This window comes from Indicator indicator, unplaced genomic scaffold (genome assembly GCF_027791375.1).
Source record: "Indicator indicator isolate 239-I01 unplaced genomic scaffold, UM_Iind_1.1 iindUn_scaffold_77, whole genome shotgun sequence".
Lineage (NCBI taxonomy): Eukaryota > Metazoa > Chordata > Aves > Piciformes > Indicatoridae > Indicator > Indicator indicator.
In genome coordinates this window covers 173,286-194,234 of record NW_026539203.1, presented here as the reverse complement: position 1 = coordinate 194,234, position 20,949 = coordinate 173,286, and the positions used below count along the sequence as shown (strand labels likewise).

General features: G+C 56.5%; 1 protein-coding gene across 1 annotated transcript; it reads left to right on the top strand.

Annotated features, from left to right (window-relative positions):
- The first annotated feature begins 348 nt into the window (after positions 1 to 348).
- ZCCHC17 (zinc finger CCHC-type containing 17) lies at positions 349 to 20,336 on the top strand. Its single transcript, XM_054398674.1, has 7 exons — positions 349 to 390; positions 1,354 to 1,411; positions 2,080 to 2,180; positions 3,220 to 3,311; positions 5,285 to 5,385; positions 5,792 to 5,943; positions 20,145 to 20,336. Exons 1-7 carry the CDS (start codon positions 349 to 351, stop codon positions 20,322 to 20,324), a joined length of 726 nt encoding a protein of 241 aa, XP_054254649.1. The 3' UTR covers positions 20,325 to 20,336.
- The last annotated feature ends 613 nt before the right edge of the window (positions 20,337 to 20,949 follow it).

Genomic DNA, 20,949 nt, shown 5'->3' with positions numbered 1-20,949 from the left:
AGGCTATGGCCTGTCCCTCCGGCCACAAGTCGGGCCCAGGGCACCCTGCTTCTCCGTATCCTCGGCTGCTGGGGCCAGCGTGAGCGGCAAGAACCTGCCAGTGAAAGCAGAGAGCGGTGGGAGCGCTGTGACCGACCCTGCAGGTGCTCCATGGTCTAAATCAAGGCAAACTAATGACTGTTGCCGTGTGATGGGCCTGGCCGCGCGTAGTTTCATGCGTTAACTGCATGTTTCTTCGCAAGGTCTTTGTCTGCGTTCACGCTGTGAAGGCGCCGCAGGCCGGTGTGAAATCGGCGTTGGTAGGACGCTTGGAGCTTCTCTGGCCTGGACTCCTTGAGCTCGGCGGCGATGGAGGCCCTGCCCGAGCTCTACGCCATCTTCCAGGGAGAGGTGTGTGGGCCTGGGAGGTGGCACAGTCTGTGGCATGTGGCTTTTTATCTTGCCTTAGGCACCGCTTAGTTCAGTGGCAGTTTGAGTAACCAATCATATGGACATATCTCTGTGCATCTATCTATGTGTTTATGAACAGATGTCCCTCTAGGAGACCTTCTGATGGCCTTTCAGTGCTTAAAAGGGCTGGGGACAGACTTCTGAGCAGGGCCTGTTGTGACAGGACAAGGGGGGATGGTTTGAACTCAAAGAGGGAGATTCAGAGTGGAGAGAAGGGAGAAATGTTTGACACTGAGGGTGCTGAGAGCCTGTGCCAGGTTGCCCTGAGAGGTGGGAGATGTCCCATCCCTGGAACCCTCCCAGGTGAGGTTGTTGGGGCTGTGAGCATCCTGCTGTAGCTGCAGCTGTCCGTGCTGGCTGCAGGGGGTTGGACTGGCTGAGCTTTAAAGGTCCAAGCCAGGCTGTGACTCTGTGACTTGTACCCCCACTCCCCCACACAGACACTGCCAGGGGGCTTTGGGGCTGGGTCCCTCCCAGTTCCTGGCTGCACCCAGCTGAGTGTGGCCCCCTCTTGGCTCTGCTCCCACATCAGAGCCATGGCAGCAGCAAACTCCATGGCTGGAACCATTCCAGGTCAGGCTGTTGGGGGCTGTGAGCAACCTGCTCTAGCTGCAGCTGTCCCTGCTGACTGCAGGGGGGGTTGGACTGGCTGAGCCAAACCAAACCAAACCATTCCTGGGTCGGTGACAGGGGCAGATCCATACAAGCTGCTGTCTTGAACAATGAAGGGATGACTGGCTGACCACACCTGCTCCAGAGCTACCAAGCTCTGCTGTGTCTAACCAGCTCTGCAATCTAAACCTGCAGGAAAGCAGAACTTTTGGTGCATTTCTAAGCAGTAGTTTGAGAACAGCTGTTTTGTGAAGGCCTTGCCTTGAAGTGTTGTGCTGATTTTCCTCACAGGTTGCTACAGTGACAGAATATGGAGCCTTTGTCAAAATCCCTGGCTGCAGGAGACAAGGTTTGTGTGTCTTAATTTTGTTCAGAGGTAGCTTTGTCTTGGTGTGGTGTTTGAGCTAAGCAGTTGTCCTTGGAGTTAAAGGCTTCCAAGCTGTTTGAAAGAGCTCAGAAAAAGCTTTTTCTCTAAATCAGGAAACAGTTGTGGTTTTCAGAAAGCATTTAGAACCATTGAGTTGTTTGGGTTGGAAAAGACCTTTCAGATCATCCAGTCCAACCCTTGACCTAGCACTGCTAGGTCAAGCACCAAACCATGGCCCTCAGCACCACATCTCCACAGCTCTGAAACCTCTCCAGGAATGGAGACTCCTCCGCTGCCCTGGGCAGCCTGCACCAGGCTTTGACAACCCTCAAGGGGAAGAAATACTTCCTCATATCCAACCTAAACCTCCCCTGTGGGCAACTTGAGGCCATTTCCTCTCATCCTGGAATGTGCTGGTGTGTTTGTGTGAAGACCAGAAAGGCTCAGAGGGCTTTTTTTTGGGTAGCTTCAGGATGGTTTTGCTGTGGCTCAGGATCTTTTTGGTGAGAACGTTAAGATGTTGGTTGAACTTTGGGGGAGAGTTTCTTGGAGGGCCAAAGTGGGATTCAGTGGAGGCTTATCTTGATTATTTTTTTTCCCCCCCTCTTCTCCTTCTCCCCTTTTTTTTCCTCTTCCAATGTTCCACCCAGGCCTTGTGCACAGGACTCACATGTCCTCCTGCCGGGTGGATAAGCCCTCAGAGATCGTGGATGTTGGAGACAAGGTGTGGGTGAAGCTGATTGGCAAGGAGGTATGGTGAGGTCTCTTGTTCCTCTAGTGCTGTGTGGGTCACCTGGCCTGCAAAAGCCCTGAGAGCTGCTGTGCACACAGGCTGTGAGCTCCTCTTGGGGTTTGATGTGTTCATTTACAGCCACCTGACTTCTCTTCACCTCCAGATACAGCCATAGAATGGGTTGGGTTGGAAGGGACCTCAAAGCTCATCCAGTTCCAACTCCCCTGCCATGGGCAGGGACACCTCCCACCAGCCCAGGGTGCTCAAGGCCTCATCCAGCCTGGCCTTGAACACCTCCAGGGAGAGGGGACATCCATAACCTCCTGGGAAACCTGTGCCAGTGTCTCCCCACCCTCACTGCAAAGAATTTCTTCCTCATCTCCAGTTTCCATATCCCCTCTCCCAGCTCAAAGCCATTGTTTCTCATCCTGTCACTCCCAGCCCTTGTCCAAAGTCCCTCCCCAGCTCTCCTGGAGCCCTTCAGGTACTGGAAGGCTGCTCTGAGGTCTCCCTGGAACCTTCTCTTCTCCAAGCTGAACTGCCCCAACTCTCCCACCCTGTCCCCATCTGGGAGGTTCTCCAGCCTCTGATCATCTCCATGGCCTCCTCTGCACCCTCTCTGTCAGTCCCATGCCCTTCTTTTGCTGTGTCCCAGAACTGGAGGCAGTGCTGCAGGTGGGGTCTGAGCAGAGCAGAGCAGAGGGGCAGAATCCCCTCCCTGTGCTGCTGCTCACGTGGCTCTGGGCACAGTGATGCCAATGGTGCAGGAGTGAAGGAAAACCAAGAAGCTAAGAAGATACTTAGCAAGCTCCTGAGGCCTTGGCCTTATTGACAGCAGGATCTTGATCTGCTGCCTCGTTGCTTGGGGAGCAGGAGGGGAGCAGAAGCTGTGCTGTCAGCTGGAGAGCTCTGAATGCAGCTGCAGAACACCAGCCCAAAGCACTTTCTGCAGTGCCCTTTGTGCTGCTGCTGCACTTTCCTTCCTCCTCTGCAGGCCCAGTGTGGTAATTAACACAACTATCATTTGCTCTTCTCATTGCCTCTCTTCCCCTTTCAGATGAAGGATGGCAAAGTGAAGCTTTCCCTCTCCATGAAGGTTGTCAACCAAGGCACAGGGAAGGACCTGGATCCCAACAACGTTTCCCTTGAGTAGGTAAATCTGCTGAGCTTTTGTCCCCTCCCTTGGAGGCTGAGGGGACTCTTCCTGAGCTCCCCCTGCAAGGCACTCCCTTGGTTCTGCTGCCAGGTTCTCCTGCCTGGAGGAGGCTTTAGGGAGTTGCAGCACTTCACCCCTGGCAGGGTTTTCATTCCTGTGTTGGGGTGGTCCTGTGCTGGTGCTGGAGGGGCTGCTTGCTCCAGCTGGGGATTTGTCCCATTTTCACAAGCTGCAGAACCAAATCTGAACTGCTCAGATGCTTCAGAGCTTCCTTGTCAACCTTTCTCTGTGCCATCTCTTCCAGGTCAAATAAATAGGTTTGGTTTGGTTTGGTTTTTTTCAGCCTGTGCAGCTATGTGTGTGTATTCCCAGTGAGAGGATCACAGAATGGGATGGGTTGGAAGGGACCCCAAAGCTCATCCAGCTCCAACCCCCTGCCATGGGCAGGGACACCTCCCACCAGCCCAGGGTGCTCAAGACCTCATCCAACCTGGCCTTGAACACCTCCAGGGAGGAGACATCCACAGCATCCCTGGGCAACCTGTGCCAGTCTCTCCCCACCCTCACTCAAGAATTTCTTCATTTCCAGTCTCAATCTCCCTTCTCCCAGCTCAAAGTCCTCATCCTGTCACTCCCAGCCCTTGTCCAAAGTCCCTCCCCAGCTCTCCTGGAGCCCCTTCAGGTACTGAAAGGTTGCTCTAAGGTCTCCCTGGAGCCTTCTCTTCTCCATGCAGCCCCAACTCTCTCAGCCTGTCCCCATAGCAGAGGTTCTCCATCCCTCTGATCATCTGTGAGTCCTCCTCTGGACTTGCTCCAACATAATCCAGATGTTGGTATGAGGGATCTAGGTACAGCTACTTGTGTTTGTGTGCTTCATGCAGGGTGCCCAGGGTGCCCACTTCATCTCCAGGTCAGGAGGTGGCAGGCAGCAGCTCCCTGTCACCAGTGTGCTTCACTCTAATGAGCACTTGGTCAGCTCTGTTCTTTGTTCTTTGCTCCAGCTGCAGAAGTGCTGCATCTAGAGCCACATCAGGGGAGGGGGGATTGAGACTGGAGGTTAGGAAGAAATTCTTTAGAGTGAGGCTGGGGAGAGACTGGCACAGGTTGCCCAGGGAGGCTGTGGCTGTCCCCTCCCTGGAGGGGTTCAAGGCCAGGCTGGATGAGGCCTGGAGCAAGCTGGGCTGGTGGGAGGTGTCCCTGCCCATGGCAGGGGGGTTGGCACTGGGAGGCCTTTGGGGTCCCTTCCAACCCAACCCATTCCATGTTTGTATGAACAGAGAGCAAAGCAATCCTCAGCTGCAGGGCTTGAGCCAACACCTCAGACTAACACACTCCAGGTCAGGTTTTAGGCTGAGATGTTCCAGCAACACTGCTCCTGTGCCAGCCACACCAGCACCTCCAGCACTGAGCTGCCATCTCTGAGCCAGCTGAGATGGCTGAAATTGTGCCAGGGGAGGCTTAGGTTGGAGAGGAGGAAAAATTTCTTTCCAGTCAGGGCCTGGAGCAGGCTGCCCAGGGAGGTGGTGGAGTCCCCATGCCTGGAGGTGTTCAAAACACCTGTGGGCATGGCACCTGGGGTCATGGTTTGATGGCCATGGAGGTGTTGGGTTGGTGTTGGACTGGATGATCTCAGAGGCCTTGTCCAACCCAAACCATCCTGTGCTATGCTCCTCCAAGGCTGAGCACACAGTGTCCATGTGTGTGATGTCTGCTGCCACAGCACTGGACAGAACTTGGGCTAGTGGGAGGTGCTGAAGGCCAGGCAGGATGAGGCCTTGAGCAAGCTGGGCTGGTGGGAGGTGTCCCTGCCCATGGCAGGGGGTTGGAACTGGATGTTCTTTAAGGTCTCCTCCCACCCAACCCATTCTATGAGTCTGTGAAAAGTTGTGTTGGGATTGTGTCCATCCAAATAAAGAAGGGGAAAGGTGAGAGTGGATTGACCATGGAATTGTCCTTCTCTTCCCAGGCAGGATGAGAGGAAAAAACGCAGCTTCAGAGACTACACCAGCCAGAAGATCACACTTGAAGCTGTCTTGAACACTGTGTGCAAGAAATGTGGTTGCAAAGGTATGTTCAGGCTGTGGGGACTCCACCACTTCTCTGGGCAGCCTACTCCAGGGCTCCTCCACCCTTAAACTAAAGAAGTTCCTCCTCATGTTTAGGTGGAACTTCCTATGTTCAACTTTGTGCCTGTTACCTCTTTGGGCACCACTGACAAAAGCCTGGCCCCATCCTCCTGACACCCACTCTCAGTATTGATCAGCACTGATGAGATTCCCCCCTCCCCAGTCTTCTCCTTTCCAGTCTAGAAGGCTCCAATTCTCTGTCTGTCTTCCTCAGAGGGGAAATGAACAGTGTGGGCTCCCTTCTTGTGACTAATGAGAAGCTCCTTGGCAGCACCTCAGGGGTCTGAGGTGTACTTGTTGCAAAGAAACTGAGGGCTGAAGTTCTCCTTCAAACACTTGTTCTCCAGGTCACTTTGCCAAGGAGTGTTTTGTGCAGCCTGGAGGTACCAAATACAGCCTCATTCCAGAGGAGGAGGAGGAAGAGCAGGTGGCAGCAGCAGGATGTGAAAGAGAGAAAAAAGGCAGCGTGGCTGAGGATCCTTCAAGGAAAAGGAAAAAGGTAAAAGGTGCCTGGGGGCTGGGCTGGGCTGGAAAAGTGAGCCAGGGGATTAGCTCTGGGTAGTGGGAGCCATGGGGGCTTGTAGTGCCAGGATGAGGGACAAAGGCTTTGAGCTGGGAGAGGGAAGATTGAGTCTGGAGATGAGGAAGAAATCCTTTAGAGTGAGGGAGGGTGGGGAGAGACTGGAACAGATTGCCCAGGGAGGCTGTTGGGTTCACAGGAATGACAAATCCCTCCCTGAAGGCTGGGTTGGATGGGGCCTTGAGCAGCCTGGGCTGGTGGAGGTGTCCCTGCCCGTGGCAGGGGGGTGGAACTGGATGAGCTTTGAGGTCCCTTCCAAGCCAAAGCACTCGGTGGGGCTGGGATTTCCTACAGCAGTGTGGCCATGAGCAGCCAGCTCTGGGCTCAGAGGGTAGCTCTGTTTGGTGCAGCTTCTGTAGCAGACCTGGGATCTGCTCTGCAGGTACTTTAGCAATTGTTATATTTTCTGCCTTTATTCTTCTTAAACTGCTTTGTGCTGGGATGCAGAGCCCTCAGGAGGGACTTCTGACAGTGAGAAAAGGATTTATTTTTTTTTTTCCCCTTGCTTTTTGGGTGGCTTTATAGAATCCTGGAGTGGGTTGGGAATGACCTTAAAGATCATCCAGCTCCAACCCCCCCTGCTGTGGGCAGGGACACCTCCCACCAGCCCAGGTTGTTCAAGGCCTCATCCTTGAACCTGGCCTTGAACACCTCCAGGCTTGGAGCCTTCACAGCTTCTCTGGGCAGCCTATTCCAGTGCCTCACCACCCTCCTGGGAACAATTTCATCCTCATGTCTCATCTGAATCCAGCTTCTTCCACTTCTTAGCCATTCCCTCTCACCCTGTCACTACCTACCCTTGTGCAAAGTCCCTCCCCAGCTCTCCTGTAGCCCCCCACAAGGCTTGAAAGGCCACCAGAAAGTCTCCCTGGAGCCTTCTCTTCTCCAGGCTGAACAACTCCAACTCTCCCAGCCTGTCCCCATAGCAGAGGTGCCTCCAGCTCTCTGATCTTCTCTGTGGCCTCTTCTGGACACACTCTATAGAGCCTCAGTTTGCTGAATTCCTGTGATTATAGAATCATAGAATCACAGAATCAAGAAGGCTGGAAAAGACCTCAAGGATCATCGAGTCCAACCTGTCACCCTACACCTCATGCCTATCTAAACCATGGCACCAAGTGCCACGTCCAATCCCCTCTAGAACACCTCCAGGGATGGTGACTCCACCACCTCCCTGGGCAGCACATGCCAATGGCCAACCACTCTCTCTGTGAAGAACTTTCTCCTCACCTCCAGCCTAAACCTCCCCTGGCACAGCTTGAGACTGTGTCCTCTTGTTCTGCTGCTGGTTGCCTGGGAGAAGAGCCCAACCCCCACCTGGCTACAACCTCCCTTCAGGTAGTTGTAGACAGCAATGATCCTCACTCCTGCCTCTGTTCCTCTCCCTTCTTGCTGCTCTTGCCCCAGCACCTTTCTCAGATCTGACCTGGAGGTCCTGCTGCCACAGGTGGCCTGACCCAGCCAGCACCCTGTGAACTCCCCTTAGCAGCTGTGTTTGCTCAAGGACCATCCTCCCTTCCCAGCCCCTAAAGCCACTTTGCTCCATGTGGGAATGTCACAGCTTCACAGATTGCATGGGGTTGGGAGGGAGCCTCCAAGGTCACCTTGTCCAACCCCCCTGCAGGCAGCAGGGACACCTCCAGCTAGAGCAGGCTGCCCAGGGCCACAGCAAGTCTGATCTTGAATGTCTCCAGGAATGGGGCCTCAACCACCTCCCTGGGCAGCCTGTTCCAGTATTTCAACCCCCTCAGCAGCTGCCAGTGCAGGTTAGGGGTGACCTGCTTGAAAGCACCTCTGTGGAGGAGGACCTTGGAGTGCTGGGGACAGCAAGTACTCCATGGGACAGCAATGTGCCCCTGTGGTCAAGAAGGCAAATGGTCATCTGGGGACATGGAGAAGAGAGTGGCCAGCAGGTTAAAGGAGGTTCTCCTGCCCCTCTGCTCTGTCCTGCTGAGGTCACATCTGGAGTACTGGGTCTGGTTCTGGGCTCCCCAGTTCAAGAGGGACAGGAATCTGCTGGAGAGAGTCCAGCAGGGGCTACAGAGATGCTGAGGGGCTTGGAGCATCTCTGTGAGATGCTCTGTGAGAGCCCTGGGGGTGCTGAGCCTGGAGAAGAGCAGCCCCAGAGGGGATCTGAGCAATGCTCAGCAAGAGATAAAGGGTGAGGGGCAGAAGGCTGGGGCCAGACTCTCCTAAGTGGTGCCCAGGGACAGACAAGGGGCAATGGACACAGACTGGAACCCAGGAGGTTCCACCTGACCAGAAGGAGAAAGTTGTTTGCTGTGAGGGTGCTGGAGGCCTGGAGCAGGCTGCCCAGAGAGGTTGTGGAGTCTCCTTGTGTGGAGAGCTTCCAACCCCCCCTGGCCATTGTGCTCCTGGGCAAGCTGCTGTGGGTGCCCTGCTGGAGCAGGGGGTCTGGTCTGGATGATCTCCAGAGGTCCCTTCCAACCCTCCCCACGCTGGGGCTCTGTGCAGCTGGCACTCACTGGCTGTCTGATTTGCAGCTCTTTGCTCAGCAGTGCTCTGGACCTGGTCTGGTAGCAGGGTCAGGATCTCCCATGCCTGCAGGTGGTGTTGCCTGCTCCCACCCCAGGATGTGCTTTGCCTTCCTGCTGTGTAGGCTCCCAGTCAGGAGTGTCAGGGCCTTGTGTGCCAAGTGTCATTGTGCTGTGACAGGGAACACCTCTGCTGTGCTGCTCTGCCTCTCCTCATCCCAGAAGCATGTGGTTGAACCACGTTGTCTCTTGGACCCCAGCTCACCACCTCTCTGACCTTTCTGGGCTGTTGCCTTGCTGTGGAGCAGCAGTACCCCCAGTAAGAGCTCAGCAGGGCTGGCTTCTCCTCCCTTGGCTTCTCCTCCCTTGGCTTCTCCTCCCTTGGCTTCTCCTCCCTTGGCTTCTCCTCCCTTGCAGTGCTGAGGGCTTGGCAGGTGGAGGCTTCTCTGTCAGTTAAAGGCTGTCAGCAGGGAAAAGCTCCCCAGAGGTGTGCACAGAGCTCCTCACATCAGTGCCTGCCACAGCCTGGGGGATTCCCTCTGGAGCCTTGCCCCAGGGGTCACTGTCACTGCTCTTTGGGGGTCTGTAGATCAACAGCTTCCCTTCAAATCTTCCTTCTTCCTTTCATCTTCCTCCCTTCTCAAGGAGGAGATCAAAAGTTCTCAGATGTTTCCCAGTGCTGGAAAATAAAACTTGGAGTTTTCTGGAGGCAGGATGTGAGCTCCTGGAGATGAATGGCTCTCTTGTTGTCTCAAGTGCCTGCTGTGATCTCCTCTGGGAGGTCACCATATGCTTCCCTCTTGGCTGGAGCCCCAGGGGGTTAACACAGAGCAGGAATAGCTCAGTCAGCCTCTGGACAGTTGCCTTGCTGACCCCATCCCCTCCCCTGCTAACAGAAATGCACAGCTCAAGTTTTGAAGTGAGTGGAAAGTGTCAGTCTGGGGTCTTGATCAGCAACATTTTCTCTTCCCTGATGCTTCCTTGCAGTTTCTGGGTGCTCTTTCCTCTCCCCAGAGGTACTTCACCTTACAGCAACACCTGAGGGTGCTCACTGCAGTTTTTCATGCCTTGCCTTCCAAATGGTTCCTCAGTTCCTCACTTTTCTCCTGCCTGAGCCCTGCAGCATTTCTGGGGCTGACAACGCTGCAGGCTTCAGGTCCCTGCACTGCCCCAGGCTTCTGGTGTGACCATGGGCACAAATCTGGCTAGGGACAGCTCATGGAGTCACAGAATGGTTTGGGTGGGAAGGGACCTTTAAAGCTCATCCAGTCCAACAGCTACAGCAGGTTCCTCAGCCCCAGACAGCCTGACCTGGGATGGTTCCAGCCATGGGGCCTCTCCCACCTCTCAGGGCAACCTGGGCCAGGCTCTCACCACCCTCAGTGTCAAACATTTCTCCTTCTCTCCACTCTGAATCTCCCTCTTTTAGTTTCAAACCATCTCCCCTTGTCCTGTCACAACAGGCCCTTCTCAGAAGTCTGTCCCCAGCTTTCTTATTGTCCCCTTTCAGCACTGCAAGGCCACCAGAAGGTCTCCCTGGAGCCTTCTCCTCTCCAGGCTGAACAACCTCAACTCTCTCAGCCTGGCCTCCCAGCAGAGGGCTTCCAGCCCTGCCAGCATTGCTGTGACCTCCTCTGGCCCTGCTCCACCAGGTCCCTGTCTGTGCTGAGGGCTCCAGAGCTGCCCCAACACTGCAGGGGGGTCTGAGCAGAGCACAGCAGAGGGGCAGAATCCCCTCCCTGCCCCTGCTGCCCACACTGCTGGGGATCAGCCCAGGCCAGGCTGAGGCTGGGGCTGGGCTGGCAGTGCTTGGGGCTGGCTAATGTCCAGCTTTGCACCCCCAGCACCCCCAAGTCCTTCTCCACAGGGCTGCTCTCCACCCTTCACCCCCAGCCTGTGTTGACACTGGGGTTGTCCTGTCCCATCTGCAGGGCTTTGCTCTTGGCTTTGTTGAACCTCATGAGGATCACTCAGGCCACTTCTCCAGCCTGCCCATGTCCCTCTGGATGGATCCTGTCCCTCTGGAATGCCAGCTGCACCACTCAGCTTGGTGTGGTCTCCATAGATGCTGAGGGAGCCTTGATCCCACGGTCTGTGGTCTTGATGAAGGTATCAGGCAGCCCCTGGAGGGGCACTGCTTGTCACTGGCCTCCACCTGGACACTGAGACATTGCCCACTGCTGCCTGGGTGTGACCATCCACCCTGACCCACTGAGCAGCCCACCCATCAGATCCACAGCTCCCTGCTCTGTGTGAGACTGCCCTGCCTCCCACACCCAGGCACTCACAGAGTGGAAGGCACCTTGAGGATCATCCAGTTCCAACTCCCTGTGGCAGGTTGCTTGAGGCCTCATCCAGCCTGCCCTTGACATCCTGAGGGAAGAAGTGGCTGGAGGGAGAGGCAGAGATGCTGCTGACACTGTGCAGAGGTCCCAGGGAGCACCCAAGGAGCTGCTGGCTTCCCCTCGTGGGCATGAGAGCATCCCTCTGGCTGCTGCTGTGTGGGTCACAGGGTGATGGAGCTCCTGTGGGAACGTGGCAGAGTGTGTGGGAGGAGGTGTGCAGGGAGGAAATGAGCCTCCTGCTGCTTTGCTCCTCTGCCTTTCCAGGAAGGCTCTGCAGCTTGGACTGAAATTCTGCAGCAGCCTCCCCTCTGCTGCTCAGCTGCTCTGACTGACTTGGCCCTGGGCTGCTGTTGTGGTGGCTCTGGAGCTGGGTGGTAGAGGTGACCTGGGGTGGCTTTTCTCTGGCCCCTCTGGGGCTGCTTTTTCCCCTCTCCTGTCCCTGCCAGGGCTTCCTTTTCCTCCCCTGCTTCTGCCCCTGCTGAGGCTCCTTTTTCCTCCCTCTCCTGCCCCTCTGGGGCTCCCTTTTTCCCCCCTCTCCTGCCCCTCTGGGGCTCCCTTTTTCCCCCCTCTCCTGCCCCTCTGGGGCTCCCTTTTTCCCCCCTCTCCTGCCCCTCTGGGGCTCCCTTTTTTCCCCCTCCTGCCCCTCTGGGGCTCCCTTTTTCCCCCCTCCCCTGCCCCTCTTCCTGTCAGGTCAGAGACTTCCCTGCAGTGCCCTTGCAGCTGCCATCTCTTGCTGCAGCAGCCACACCTTGGCTGTTGAGTGACCTGCAGCTCCTGCAGCTTTCAGTCCTCCCCCTGGGAGCTGGTTTGACTTGCTCTGGAAGGGGATTAGCTCAGGGCCTGGCTCCTCACACCCCGGGCTCTGCCCTTCCCTGGGCTCTCCAGGACCCTCCTGTCTTTATTTAATGGCCACAGGCTGGATTCTTATCATCAGAGTTGGGCCTCAACTGGGATGCAATACCTTTAGATGAAGTGAGGAATCTTGGCTGGAGATAAACTAAAGGGTGGAATTCTGTGCTTTTCCCTTTTTTCCCCCCCCCCCCTTTTTCTCTCTAAGAATCAACCCCAACCCCTGGGAGGATTCCTGGCACCTCCCTGAGGATGCTGTAAGATGTGTACCTGGGAATCCATTCTGATTTTTTTTTTTTTTTCAGAAGGACACATTAAAAAAAAAATCTCCACATCAGACCATAACTCCACAAAATGGTCTTGAGGAAAAATATTTAAACTGCTTGGAGAGTTCTGGACCCTCCCCTCTTATCTCCAGCTCAAATACTTGGAGGGAGCTGTTGAAACATTCTTAAAGCATAGCCAGGAGCAACTCTCCTCACGAGGGGCAGGAGGAGGCCTGGTGTGCCAGCAATGTGCCCTCATGGCTAAGGAGGCCAAAGGGTCCTGGGGGGCATGAAGAAGAGTGTGGCCAGCAGGTCAAAGGGAGGTTCTCCTCCTCTACTCTGCCCTGGTGAGGCCACAGCTGGAGTCCTGGGTTCAGTTCTGAGCTTCCCAGTTCAAGAGAGACAGGAATCTGCTGGAGAGAGTCCAACAGAGGCCACAGAGCTGCTGAGGGGCCTGGAGCAGCTCTGTGAGGGGCAAAGGCTGAGAGCCCTGGGGGGTGCTGAGAGCCCTGGGGGGTGCTGAGAGCCCTGGGGGATGCTGAGAGCCCTGGGGGGTGCTGAGAGCCCTGGGGGGTGCTGAGAGCCCTGGGGGTGCTGAGCCTGGAGGAGAGCAGCTCCAGAGGGGAGCTGAGCAATGCTCAGCAAGAGCTAAAGGCTGTGGGGGGCAAGAGGCTGGGGCCAGACTCTCCTCAGTGGTGCCCAGAGACAGGCCAAGGGGCAATGGGCACAGACTGCAACCCAGGGGGTTCCATCTGACCAGGAGGAGAAATTTCTTTGCTGTGAGGGTGCTGGAGGCCTGGAGCAGGCTGCCCAGAGAGGTTGTGGAGTCTCTTTCTCTGGAGAGCTTCCAACTCCCCCTGGCCATTGTGCTCCTGGGCAAGCTGCTGTGGGTGCCCTGCTGGAGCTGGGGGTCTGGTCTGGATGATCTCCAGAGGTCCCTTCCACCCTCCCCAAGCTGGGGTTCAGTGCTAAGGTGTTCCCCTCTTGCTGCCAGCCCTTCAGAAGGCCCCAGTGCAGTGTGGTGCTCAGCACTTACCACCCTCTAGCCCAACCTTCTGCATTCCAGCTCCCAGCTCAGCTTCTGCAGAAGGGAGATATTTTGGAGCCAGTTTCTGCTAATTTGGTGGAACTGTCTGCAGCTGTTCCATGAACTGCACAGGACCAGCAGGGAGCTGGAATGTGCAGGGCTTTGTGCTGTTGACCCTCTGCATCTTTACACCAGGAGGCAAAATCTGCTCCAAAGGTTTACCCAAATGCTGGGGGGAGTGTGCCTGGGAGCTGAGCTGAGCCTCATCCCTCAGCAGCCACCAGTTCTGCAGAGCAGTTTGCAGCTCAGGGTGTGACTGAGCTTTGCTGCTGGTGCTGGAGGCCTTGGCTTTGTCACTGCCCTCTGGACTTGGGAGGTGGAGAAATGCTGCTGCTTGTGCAGCCATGAGGCACGGAGTCACAGAGTGCTTTGGGTTGGAAGAGACCTTTCAGATCCCCTTAACCTTAACCCAGCACTGCCAGGTCCCCACCAAGCCATGGCCCTCAGCACCACATCTCCATGGCTTTGAAACCCCTCCAGGGATGGGGACTCCACCACTGCCCTGGGCCAGGCCTTGACAACCCTTTGGGGGAAGAAATTGTTCTTCATGTCCAACCTAAACCTGGCCTGGTGCACTTTGAGGCCATTTCCTCTCACCCTATTGCTTGCTCCTGGGAGAAGAAACCACCTCCCACCTCATCCCAGCTGCCTCTCAGGGAGCTGTAGAGAGCAAGGAGCTCTCCCTCAGCCTCCTCTTCTCCAGGCTGAACACCCCCAGCTCCCTCAGCTGCTCCTCCCCAGCCCTGTTCTCCAGACCCTTCCCCAGCTTTGTTGCCCTTCTCTAGACCTGCTCCAGGCACTCAGTGTCCTCCTTGGATTGAGGAGCCCAGAACTGCACCCAGGATTTGAGGCCTCCTGAGTGCCCAGTACGTAGCTGAGTGGTCCCCAGTGCAGTGCTTGCCTCCCAGTGCACTGCTGCTGGAGTTTTCAGGGCTCTGTGCTCTAGCAGAGGACACTGCCTGTGCAGGATCTCTCAGCAGCACTGCCTCCTGCCACAGGAGTTGTGCAGCTTTTCTGCTCCTGCCCTTCTCCCTGCAGTGTTTCCAATGTTTTATCCACTCTGGTGCTTGTGTTGCTGCCCTGAGAGGACTTTGCCTGTGGTGCTGGGAGCAGTTTGGCTGGCAGAAGCCCCCCACAAAGGGGAAGGCTGAGGGTTTTCTCAGCCAGCACAATGTCCACGTGTGTGCTTTCATCTCCCTTGTAGTCCTGTGACATCCTGTCCTCTCTTCAGCCCTCCCGTGCTGAGACACTTTCCCAAGCTCTGGAAGGAAACTCTGGGAGTTGTGAAGGTCTGGGCAAACTTCCTCACCATGTGCAGAGGCTGCAAAAGCTTGAGAAAAATTCTCCTTAACTCTTTACCACCCTCTTCCAAAGCCTCTGAGGTTTGCTTCTCTTCCTGTGGGGCTGAGGGTTAGGGACTTTGTAGTGATTCCCCCAGGAGATGCAGACACTCAGATTTTGGGTGACATCAGTGAGCCTGGGGCTGGTGAGGTGCTACCAAAACCTGATCCAGGCCAAGGATCCCCTAGGTGTGGAGGGAGCTTGGTGCTCTGCTCTCTTCCCTGCAGTCCCTGAGGGCTCTTTGCATGATGCTCAGCTCCAAGCCATGGTCTTTGCTCCTCCAGCTCCCTGGCAGAGTTGTTCAGTTTCTCCTGAAGTGAGCAGCTCTCATCTTGCAGAGTCACAGAGTGGGATGGGTTGGAAGGGACCTTCAAGATCATCCAGTCCCAACCCCCCTGCCATGGGCAGGGACACCTTTCACCAGCCCAGCTTGCTCAAGGCCTCATCCAGCCTGGCCTTGAACACCTCCAAGGGGAGGGGACATCCCCAGCCCCCCTGGGCAGCCTGTTGCAGTCTCACCACTGTCTCTGGTAGCTTCTGTCTGGTGCAGCAGCACACAGCCCACACTAAGCTGATGGCTTTAGCTGGGCCTTTTGTGTCCCCTGGGGGAGAATTTGTTGTTCCTGAAGCCAAAGAGACTCTGCTGCTCCTCTCCTAAGCCAGGCCATGAGTCTTCAGGTGAAGCTGCACTTGGCTGGAGGGGGCTGAAGCTGGAGGAGGAAGTGGCTCGTGGGGGCCCAGCCTCCCCAGTGCTCTCCACCTCAAGACCCTTCTTCTCCCCCAAGCAATATGAAGACAATTTGCCCTCCAGGGAAGGGTTGTGGGTGGCACTGGTGGGCTGGCAGCAGCCCTGTGCCTTTGCTGTTGACACAGACTTAAATCCAGCATGGGCTTGACTTTGAGGTGCTCTCTGCCCTGGGGAGCTGCCTGGGTCACCTCCAAGCCACCAGCAGAGGATGGGCTGTCAGGATGCACAACTCAGTTCCTGCAGGAAGGTTATTGTCCCCTCTTTGCCTGATTTTCCTGCTCTGCTTTGCTGCTGCTGCTGGGCTTTGTTCTGAGCAGGTAAATGTTTGGTTCACAGCTTGGAGTCCTCCAGGTGAGCATGGACAGGCTGCTGTGTCTTGGGTGTCCTCCTGAGGAGCCAGGAGCTGTTCTGGGTGGGGTGGGTGTGTGCCAGGCCTGAGGCAGCAGCAGCTGCAGGTGTCCAAGGGAGGAGAAAATATCTCACACAGGACCTGGCAAGCTGGTGGGATGAGTTCAGACCTTTAGCTCTCATGGAATCATGGAATGGTTTGGGTTAGAAGAGACCTTTTAAGATCAAGTCCAACCCTTAAGCCAGCACTGCCAGGTCACCACTAAACCATGGCCCTCAGCACCACATCTGCACTGCTCTGAAACCCCTCCAGGGACGGGGACTCCATCACTTGCCTGGGCCAGGGCTTGACAACCCTATTGGAGAAGAATTTTTTCTTAATGCCCAGCCTAAACCTGCCCTGCTGCAACCTGAGGCCATTTCTTCTTGTCCTATTGCTTGTTCCTGGGAGCAGAGCCCAACCCCCACCTCACTGCAGCCTCCTCTCAGGGAGCTGTAGAGAGCAAGGAGGTCTCCCCTCAGCCTCCTCCAGGCTGCACACCCCCAGCTCCCTCAGCTGCTCCTCCCCAGCCCTGTTCTCCAGACCCTTCCCCAGCTTTGTTGCCCTTCTCTGGACCTGCTCCAGCCTCTCAATGTCCTTCTTGGAGTGAGGAGCCCAAACCTGAAGCCAGGATTTGAGCTGTGGCCTCACCAGTGCCCAGGACAGGAGGACAATCCCTGCCCTGCTCCTGCTGGCCACACCACTGCTGCTCCAGGCCAGGCTGCTGGTGACCTTCTTGGCCACCTGGGAACTCCTTGGCTCATCTTCAGCTGCTCTCACCCAGCACCTCCAGGTCTTTTTCCATCAGGCAGTTTCCAGCCACTCTGCCTTGAGCCTGGAGCATTCCTGGGGTTGCTGTGACCCAAGTGCAGGACCTGGCACTTGGTCTTGTTGAACCTCCTCCCACTGGCCTCAGCCCATGGGTCCAGCCTGGGCAGGTCCCTGTGCAGAGCCTTCCTGCTCTCCAGCAGATCACCACTGACACCCAGCTTGGTGTCATCTGCAAGCTGACTGATCCCTCAATCCCCCTGTCTGGATCCTCTGTAAGGATATTAATGGGATCTGGTGGCAGTACTGAGCCCTGGGGAACACCACTTCTGCCCAGCCACCAGCTGGAGGTTGGACCTGGCCAGCCAGCCAGGTTTTCACCCAGCAAAATGTCCACTTGTCCAAGCCATGAGCAGGCAGTTTCTTCAGGAGGCTGCTGCTGGAGACAGTGCCAAAGGCTTTCTGAAGCCTGGGTAGAGAGATCCCCAGCCCTTGCAGCCCTGCTCTGCTGCTGGCTGTGCTGGAGCAGGTGGAGGTGCCCACACCAGTCCTCCTGCTGTCTCCAGGTGCCCAGGGCCGATTGCCACTGCTCCCTGGGCACACATTTGTTTTCTGTCCCTTGGCTCAGCTCCTGCTGTGGTTGTAGATGACCCCAGCAGCTGGCTGAGGAGCTTGGCCTCCTCAGGGACTCATCCTGCCTGCAGTCCTGTGACTGGCATAGCTGTGCCCTTGGGCTTGCTGCTTCTGCTTCCTCATGAGACAAGGACTGGCACCAAGAGCCCTGCCAAGGCAGGGGTGACCTACAGCAGAGCTCTCCCAGTCACCACTCTGCATCCCAAGGGTGGGTCCCTGGGGACACTCTTGGCAAGGGAATCAGAGCTGTTGGCAGGGGCACTGCAGGCTGCTCCTGTTACACTGCCTTGGGCACCCTTTGTGTGGACTTTTGGGACAGGAACTTGCCCTCTGTCCCTCTCCCATTGTGCTGCTGCCCAGAGCCTGGGCACAGCCACACTCAGGACCCACCAGAGCCAGAGCTAGGGACAGATGTGGCTTTTTGTCTGGCTTACCAAGAGCTTCTCCTGCTCCAGTGATGCCTGCAAGTAGCTGCCTGGGCTTCTCTGACTGATTGGCTCAGGCCTAGGAGACTCTTTCCCACTGCTAAGGGAGAGCTCAGCCCCCTGGAGGTGGTGCCATGGCCGTGGCTCCTTGCTCATGCTCTGCTTCACAGATTGCATTGGGTTGGAAGGGACTCTCCAAGGGCATCTTGTCCAAGCCCCCTGCAGGCAGCAGGGACACCTCCAGCTGGAGCAGGCTGCCCAGGGCCACATCAGACCTGACCTTGAATGTCTCCAGGGATGGAGCCTCCACCACCTCCCTGGGCAGCCTGTTCCAGTGTCTCCCCAGCCTCATTGTGCTGATGTCCAACCTAAACCTCCCCTGCTCCAGTTTCAAACCATTGCCTCTCATCCTATCCCCACAGCCCCTTCTGAACAGTCCCTCCCCAGCCCTCCTGCAGGTCCCCTGCAGATCTTGAAATGCAGCTCTGAGGCCTCCCTGGAGCCTTCTCTTCTCCAGGCTGCACAGCCCCAACGCTCCCAGCCTGGCCCCATAGCAGAGGTGCTCCAGCCCTCTGATCACCTTTCTGGCCCTCCAGGAGCTCCCTTTGTGCCCAGGTCAGGTTGTTTGGGGCTCTGAGCAGCCTGCTGTAGTTGCAGCTGCCCCTGCTGACTGCAGAGGGGTTGGACTGGATGAGCTTTCAATGTCCCTCCCAGCCCAAACCAGGCTGTGCCTCTCTGAAGTGCTTTGTGTGAAACCCTTGCAGTCTCCATCCTCTCTCTCTCTGCCCCTCTCCCAGCTCACCGAGCTCCTTCCCAGCACCAAGGGGCTTTAGAGCAGAGCTCTCCTTTCAGCAGGACACTCAGAGGTTTTCTGCAGAGCATCTTCCTAAAGTACACCTGAGAAAAAAGTGGCTTCCACCTTGTCCCAAGGGATTTGTGCAGCTCCTCGGAGAAGTAGACAGGCAGGTTGTGCTGGGGTCAGGGTTTGGTTATTTACACACAGAAGGTGACACCTTGCCAGTCCCTCCTGTTCCTGGCTCTGGGATCCCTGTGCTTGGCACTGGCTGCCCCTTCTGCCTCCTGTGCTGGCTGGAAGGTGGTGAGATACAGATCTGTGGAACTCCGGAGTGCCTGGAGGGCACAGCCAGCTCTGGAGAGCTGCTGTCAGCGTTTTTCCTCCTGCTCCTTGCTGGAAGGGGGTGAAGCAATGTGCAGAGCTGGGCTGGCAGCTGGGCTGTGTGTGCTGGGCAGAGCAGATCCTCTCCCAGTACCATTGTCTAATTAAGTGTGTCCAGATTGCTCTACAACAGCGTTAAAGAGCCTTCATCTGCATCATTAAAGAGCCTTCATCTGCATCACTGAAGAGGCTCCATGGCTCTGGGGTGCTCTGCCTGGTGCTGCTCCAGTGGAAGCTGTACCTAGTGCTGACCTCGGGGTGATCCCTGCTTGGTAGTTGGTCAGATGCCTCACAACTGAGGGTTTAGATCCATTTTGAGGTTCCTCCTGAGCTTTATTCCAGCACCAGCTGGTCTTGTGCTGCACCTAAATGTCAGCTCTGGAGCTTAATGTTGCTTTTGCTTCAGAGCTTTGCAGAAACACAGCCTGGGAGGGAGGGGCTGGGGGCTGCCTCCCCCCCACCAGCACCCCAGGCTCTGCCTGTGTGTGTGGGGGGAAGCTGGGATCACAGGAGGGTGTGCAGCCAGCTTGGGGATTGTGCAAGGTGCTGCTGTTGCTTGTGAAAGGCTTTCTTGCCTGTCTGGCTGCCCCTGGGGAGGGCTGCAGGAACCTCTGACTGCTGGGGCTTGGGCTTGGGCTTTCCAGTGAGGAGCTGGAGCAGGTTGTGGATGCCCCCTGCATGGAGGTGTTCAAGGCCAGGCTGGATGAGGCCTTGAGGGGGCTGGTGGGAGGTGTCCCTGCCCATGGCAGGGGGTTGGCACTGGGTGAGCCTTGAGGTCTTTTCTAACCCAACCCATTCTGTGACTCTCTGGAGTCACGAGGGCTCCAGTGCTCATTTCTGTGGGCTGGGGGTGGTGTTGGGGACACAGGGATGGCCCCCAGGCTCAGAGGGATGGTTTAGAAACCTCTTTTGGTGGTCAAAAAGGGTTCATCCTGCCAACCTCCCTAATAGAGCATGGCCTTAAATGCCATTGGTGGGGAGGAAAGGCTGAGAGCCCTGGGGCTGGTGAGGCTGGAGAAGAGCAGCCCCAGAGGGGAGCTGAGCAAGAGCTAAAGGCTGGGGGGCAAGAGGCTGGGGCCAGGCTCTGCTCAGTGGTGCCCAGGGACAGGCCAAGGGGCAGAGGGCACAGACTGGAACCCAGGAGGTTCCATCTGAACAGGAGGAGAAACTTCCTTGGTGTGAGGGTGCTGGAGGCCTGGAGCAGGCTGCCCAGAGAGGTTATGGAGTCTCCTTGTGTGGAGAGCTTCCAACCCCCCTGGCCATTGTGCTCCTGGGCAAGCTGCTGTGGGTGCCCTGCTGGAGCAGGGGGGTTGGACTGGATGATGTCCAGAGGTCCATTCCAACCCTCCCCAAGCTGGGATTCTGTAATTCCCTCATGATTTGACAGTTTCCAGGCTGGGATTTACATTTCAGTGCCCTCCAGCTCGGGCAGCCTGTGTACCCTGTGTGGTGCCACTGTGTCCAGGTTATATCCTGGCTGGCTGGGGCAGGAGCTGTGTGTGCTTTCCCTGTCAGACCTGCCCACCTCTGTCACAGCCTGCAGGACACTCAGCACACAGCACAGTGACATTTTTTCCCCATTTTGCCTTCTCTAGGAGAAGAAAAAGAAGAAGAAGAAGCAGAAGAATAAAGACTCCTCCGAGTCGGAGTCGGACAGCTCAGACTCAGACAGCGACAGGGCTCAGCCAGCCAGCAAGAGGAGCAAACACTCAGGCAAGCCCAGCAGGGCTCAGAAGAAGAAGAAGAAGAAGAAGCACAAGAAGCAGTCCCGGGACTGAGGAGCAGGCAGGTGGAGCTTTTGGCACCCTGAGTCCCTCCTGGTGCACAGCACAAGGGGAGAGCAGAACCAAATCCACACAGCCCTCGCTCCAGGGACCAGGCATTTTGTGTCCTTGGGTGTGTGGCCTCAGTGGTGCTGACTTTGAGACCAGCTGCCCTGGGCAGGCTGCTGTTTTGTCCCCAGACTGGCTCTTTACCCCCTCCCTCAACACCTCTCCCATCCCATAGCCTCCCACTCTGCTGGGTACGCTGCCAGCTCCTGCAACCAGTGCCACCAGCGTGGCATCAGCCCCCAGCCAGTTGCCTGCAGAAAGTGGAGCTGCACAGCTGTGCTCTCCTTTACCCAGCACAGGCACAGGGGTAGCTGCCATGGGGCTGTGTCCCCAGACAGTGACAGTGTGGAGCTGCTTGGCTTTGGGCTGGAAACCATCCCCCAGCCCCTCCCTTATCCTGTCTGCCAGCCTGGGGAGTGGAGGAGCAAGAAGCAAACTGGGGAGCAGAGATATTTTAAGTAAACATTAACTGTGGTGTGTTTGCTGCCTTGGGAAGGGATGGAGAATGAAGCTCCCCAGTCCCCAGCTGCACTTTGGACTGGGTCTTTTCTTCTGTATGCTCCACTCTTCA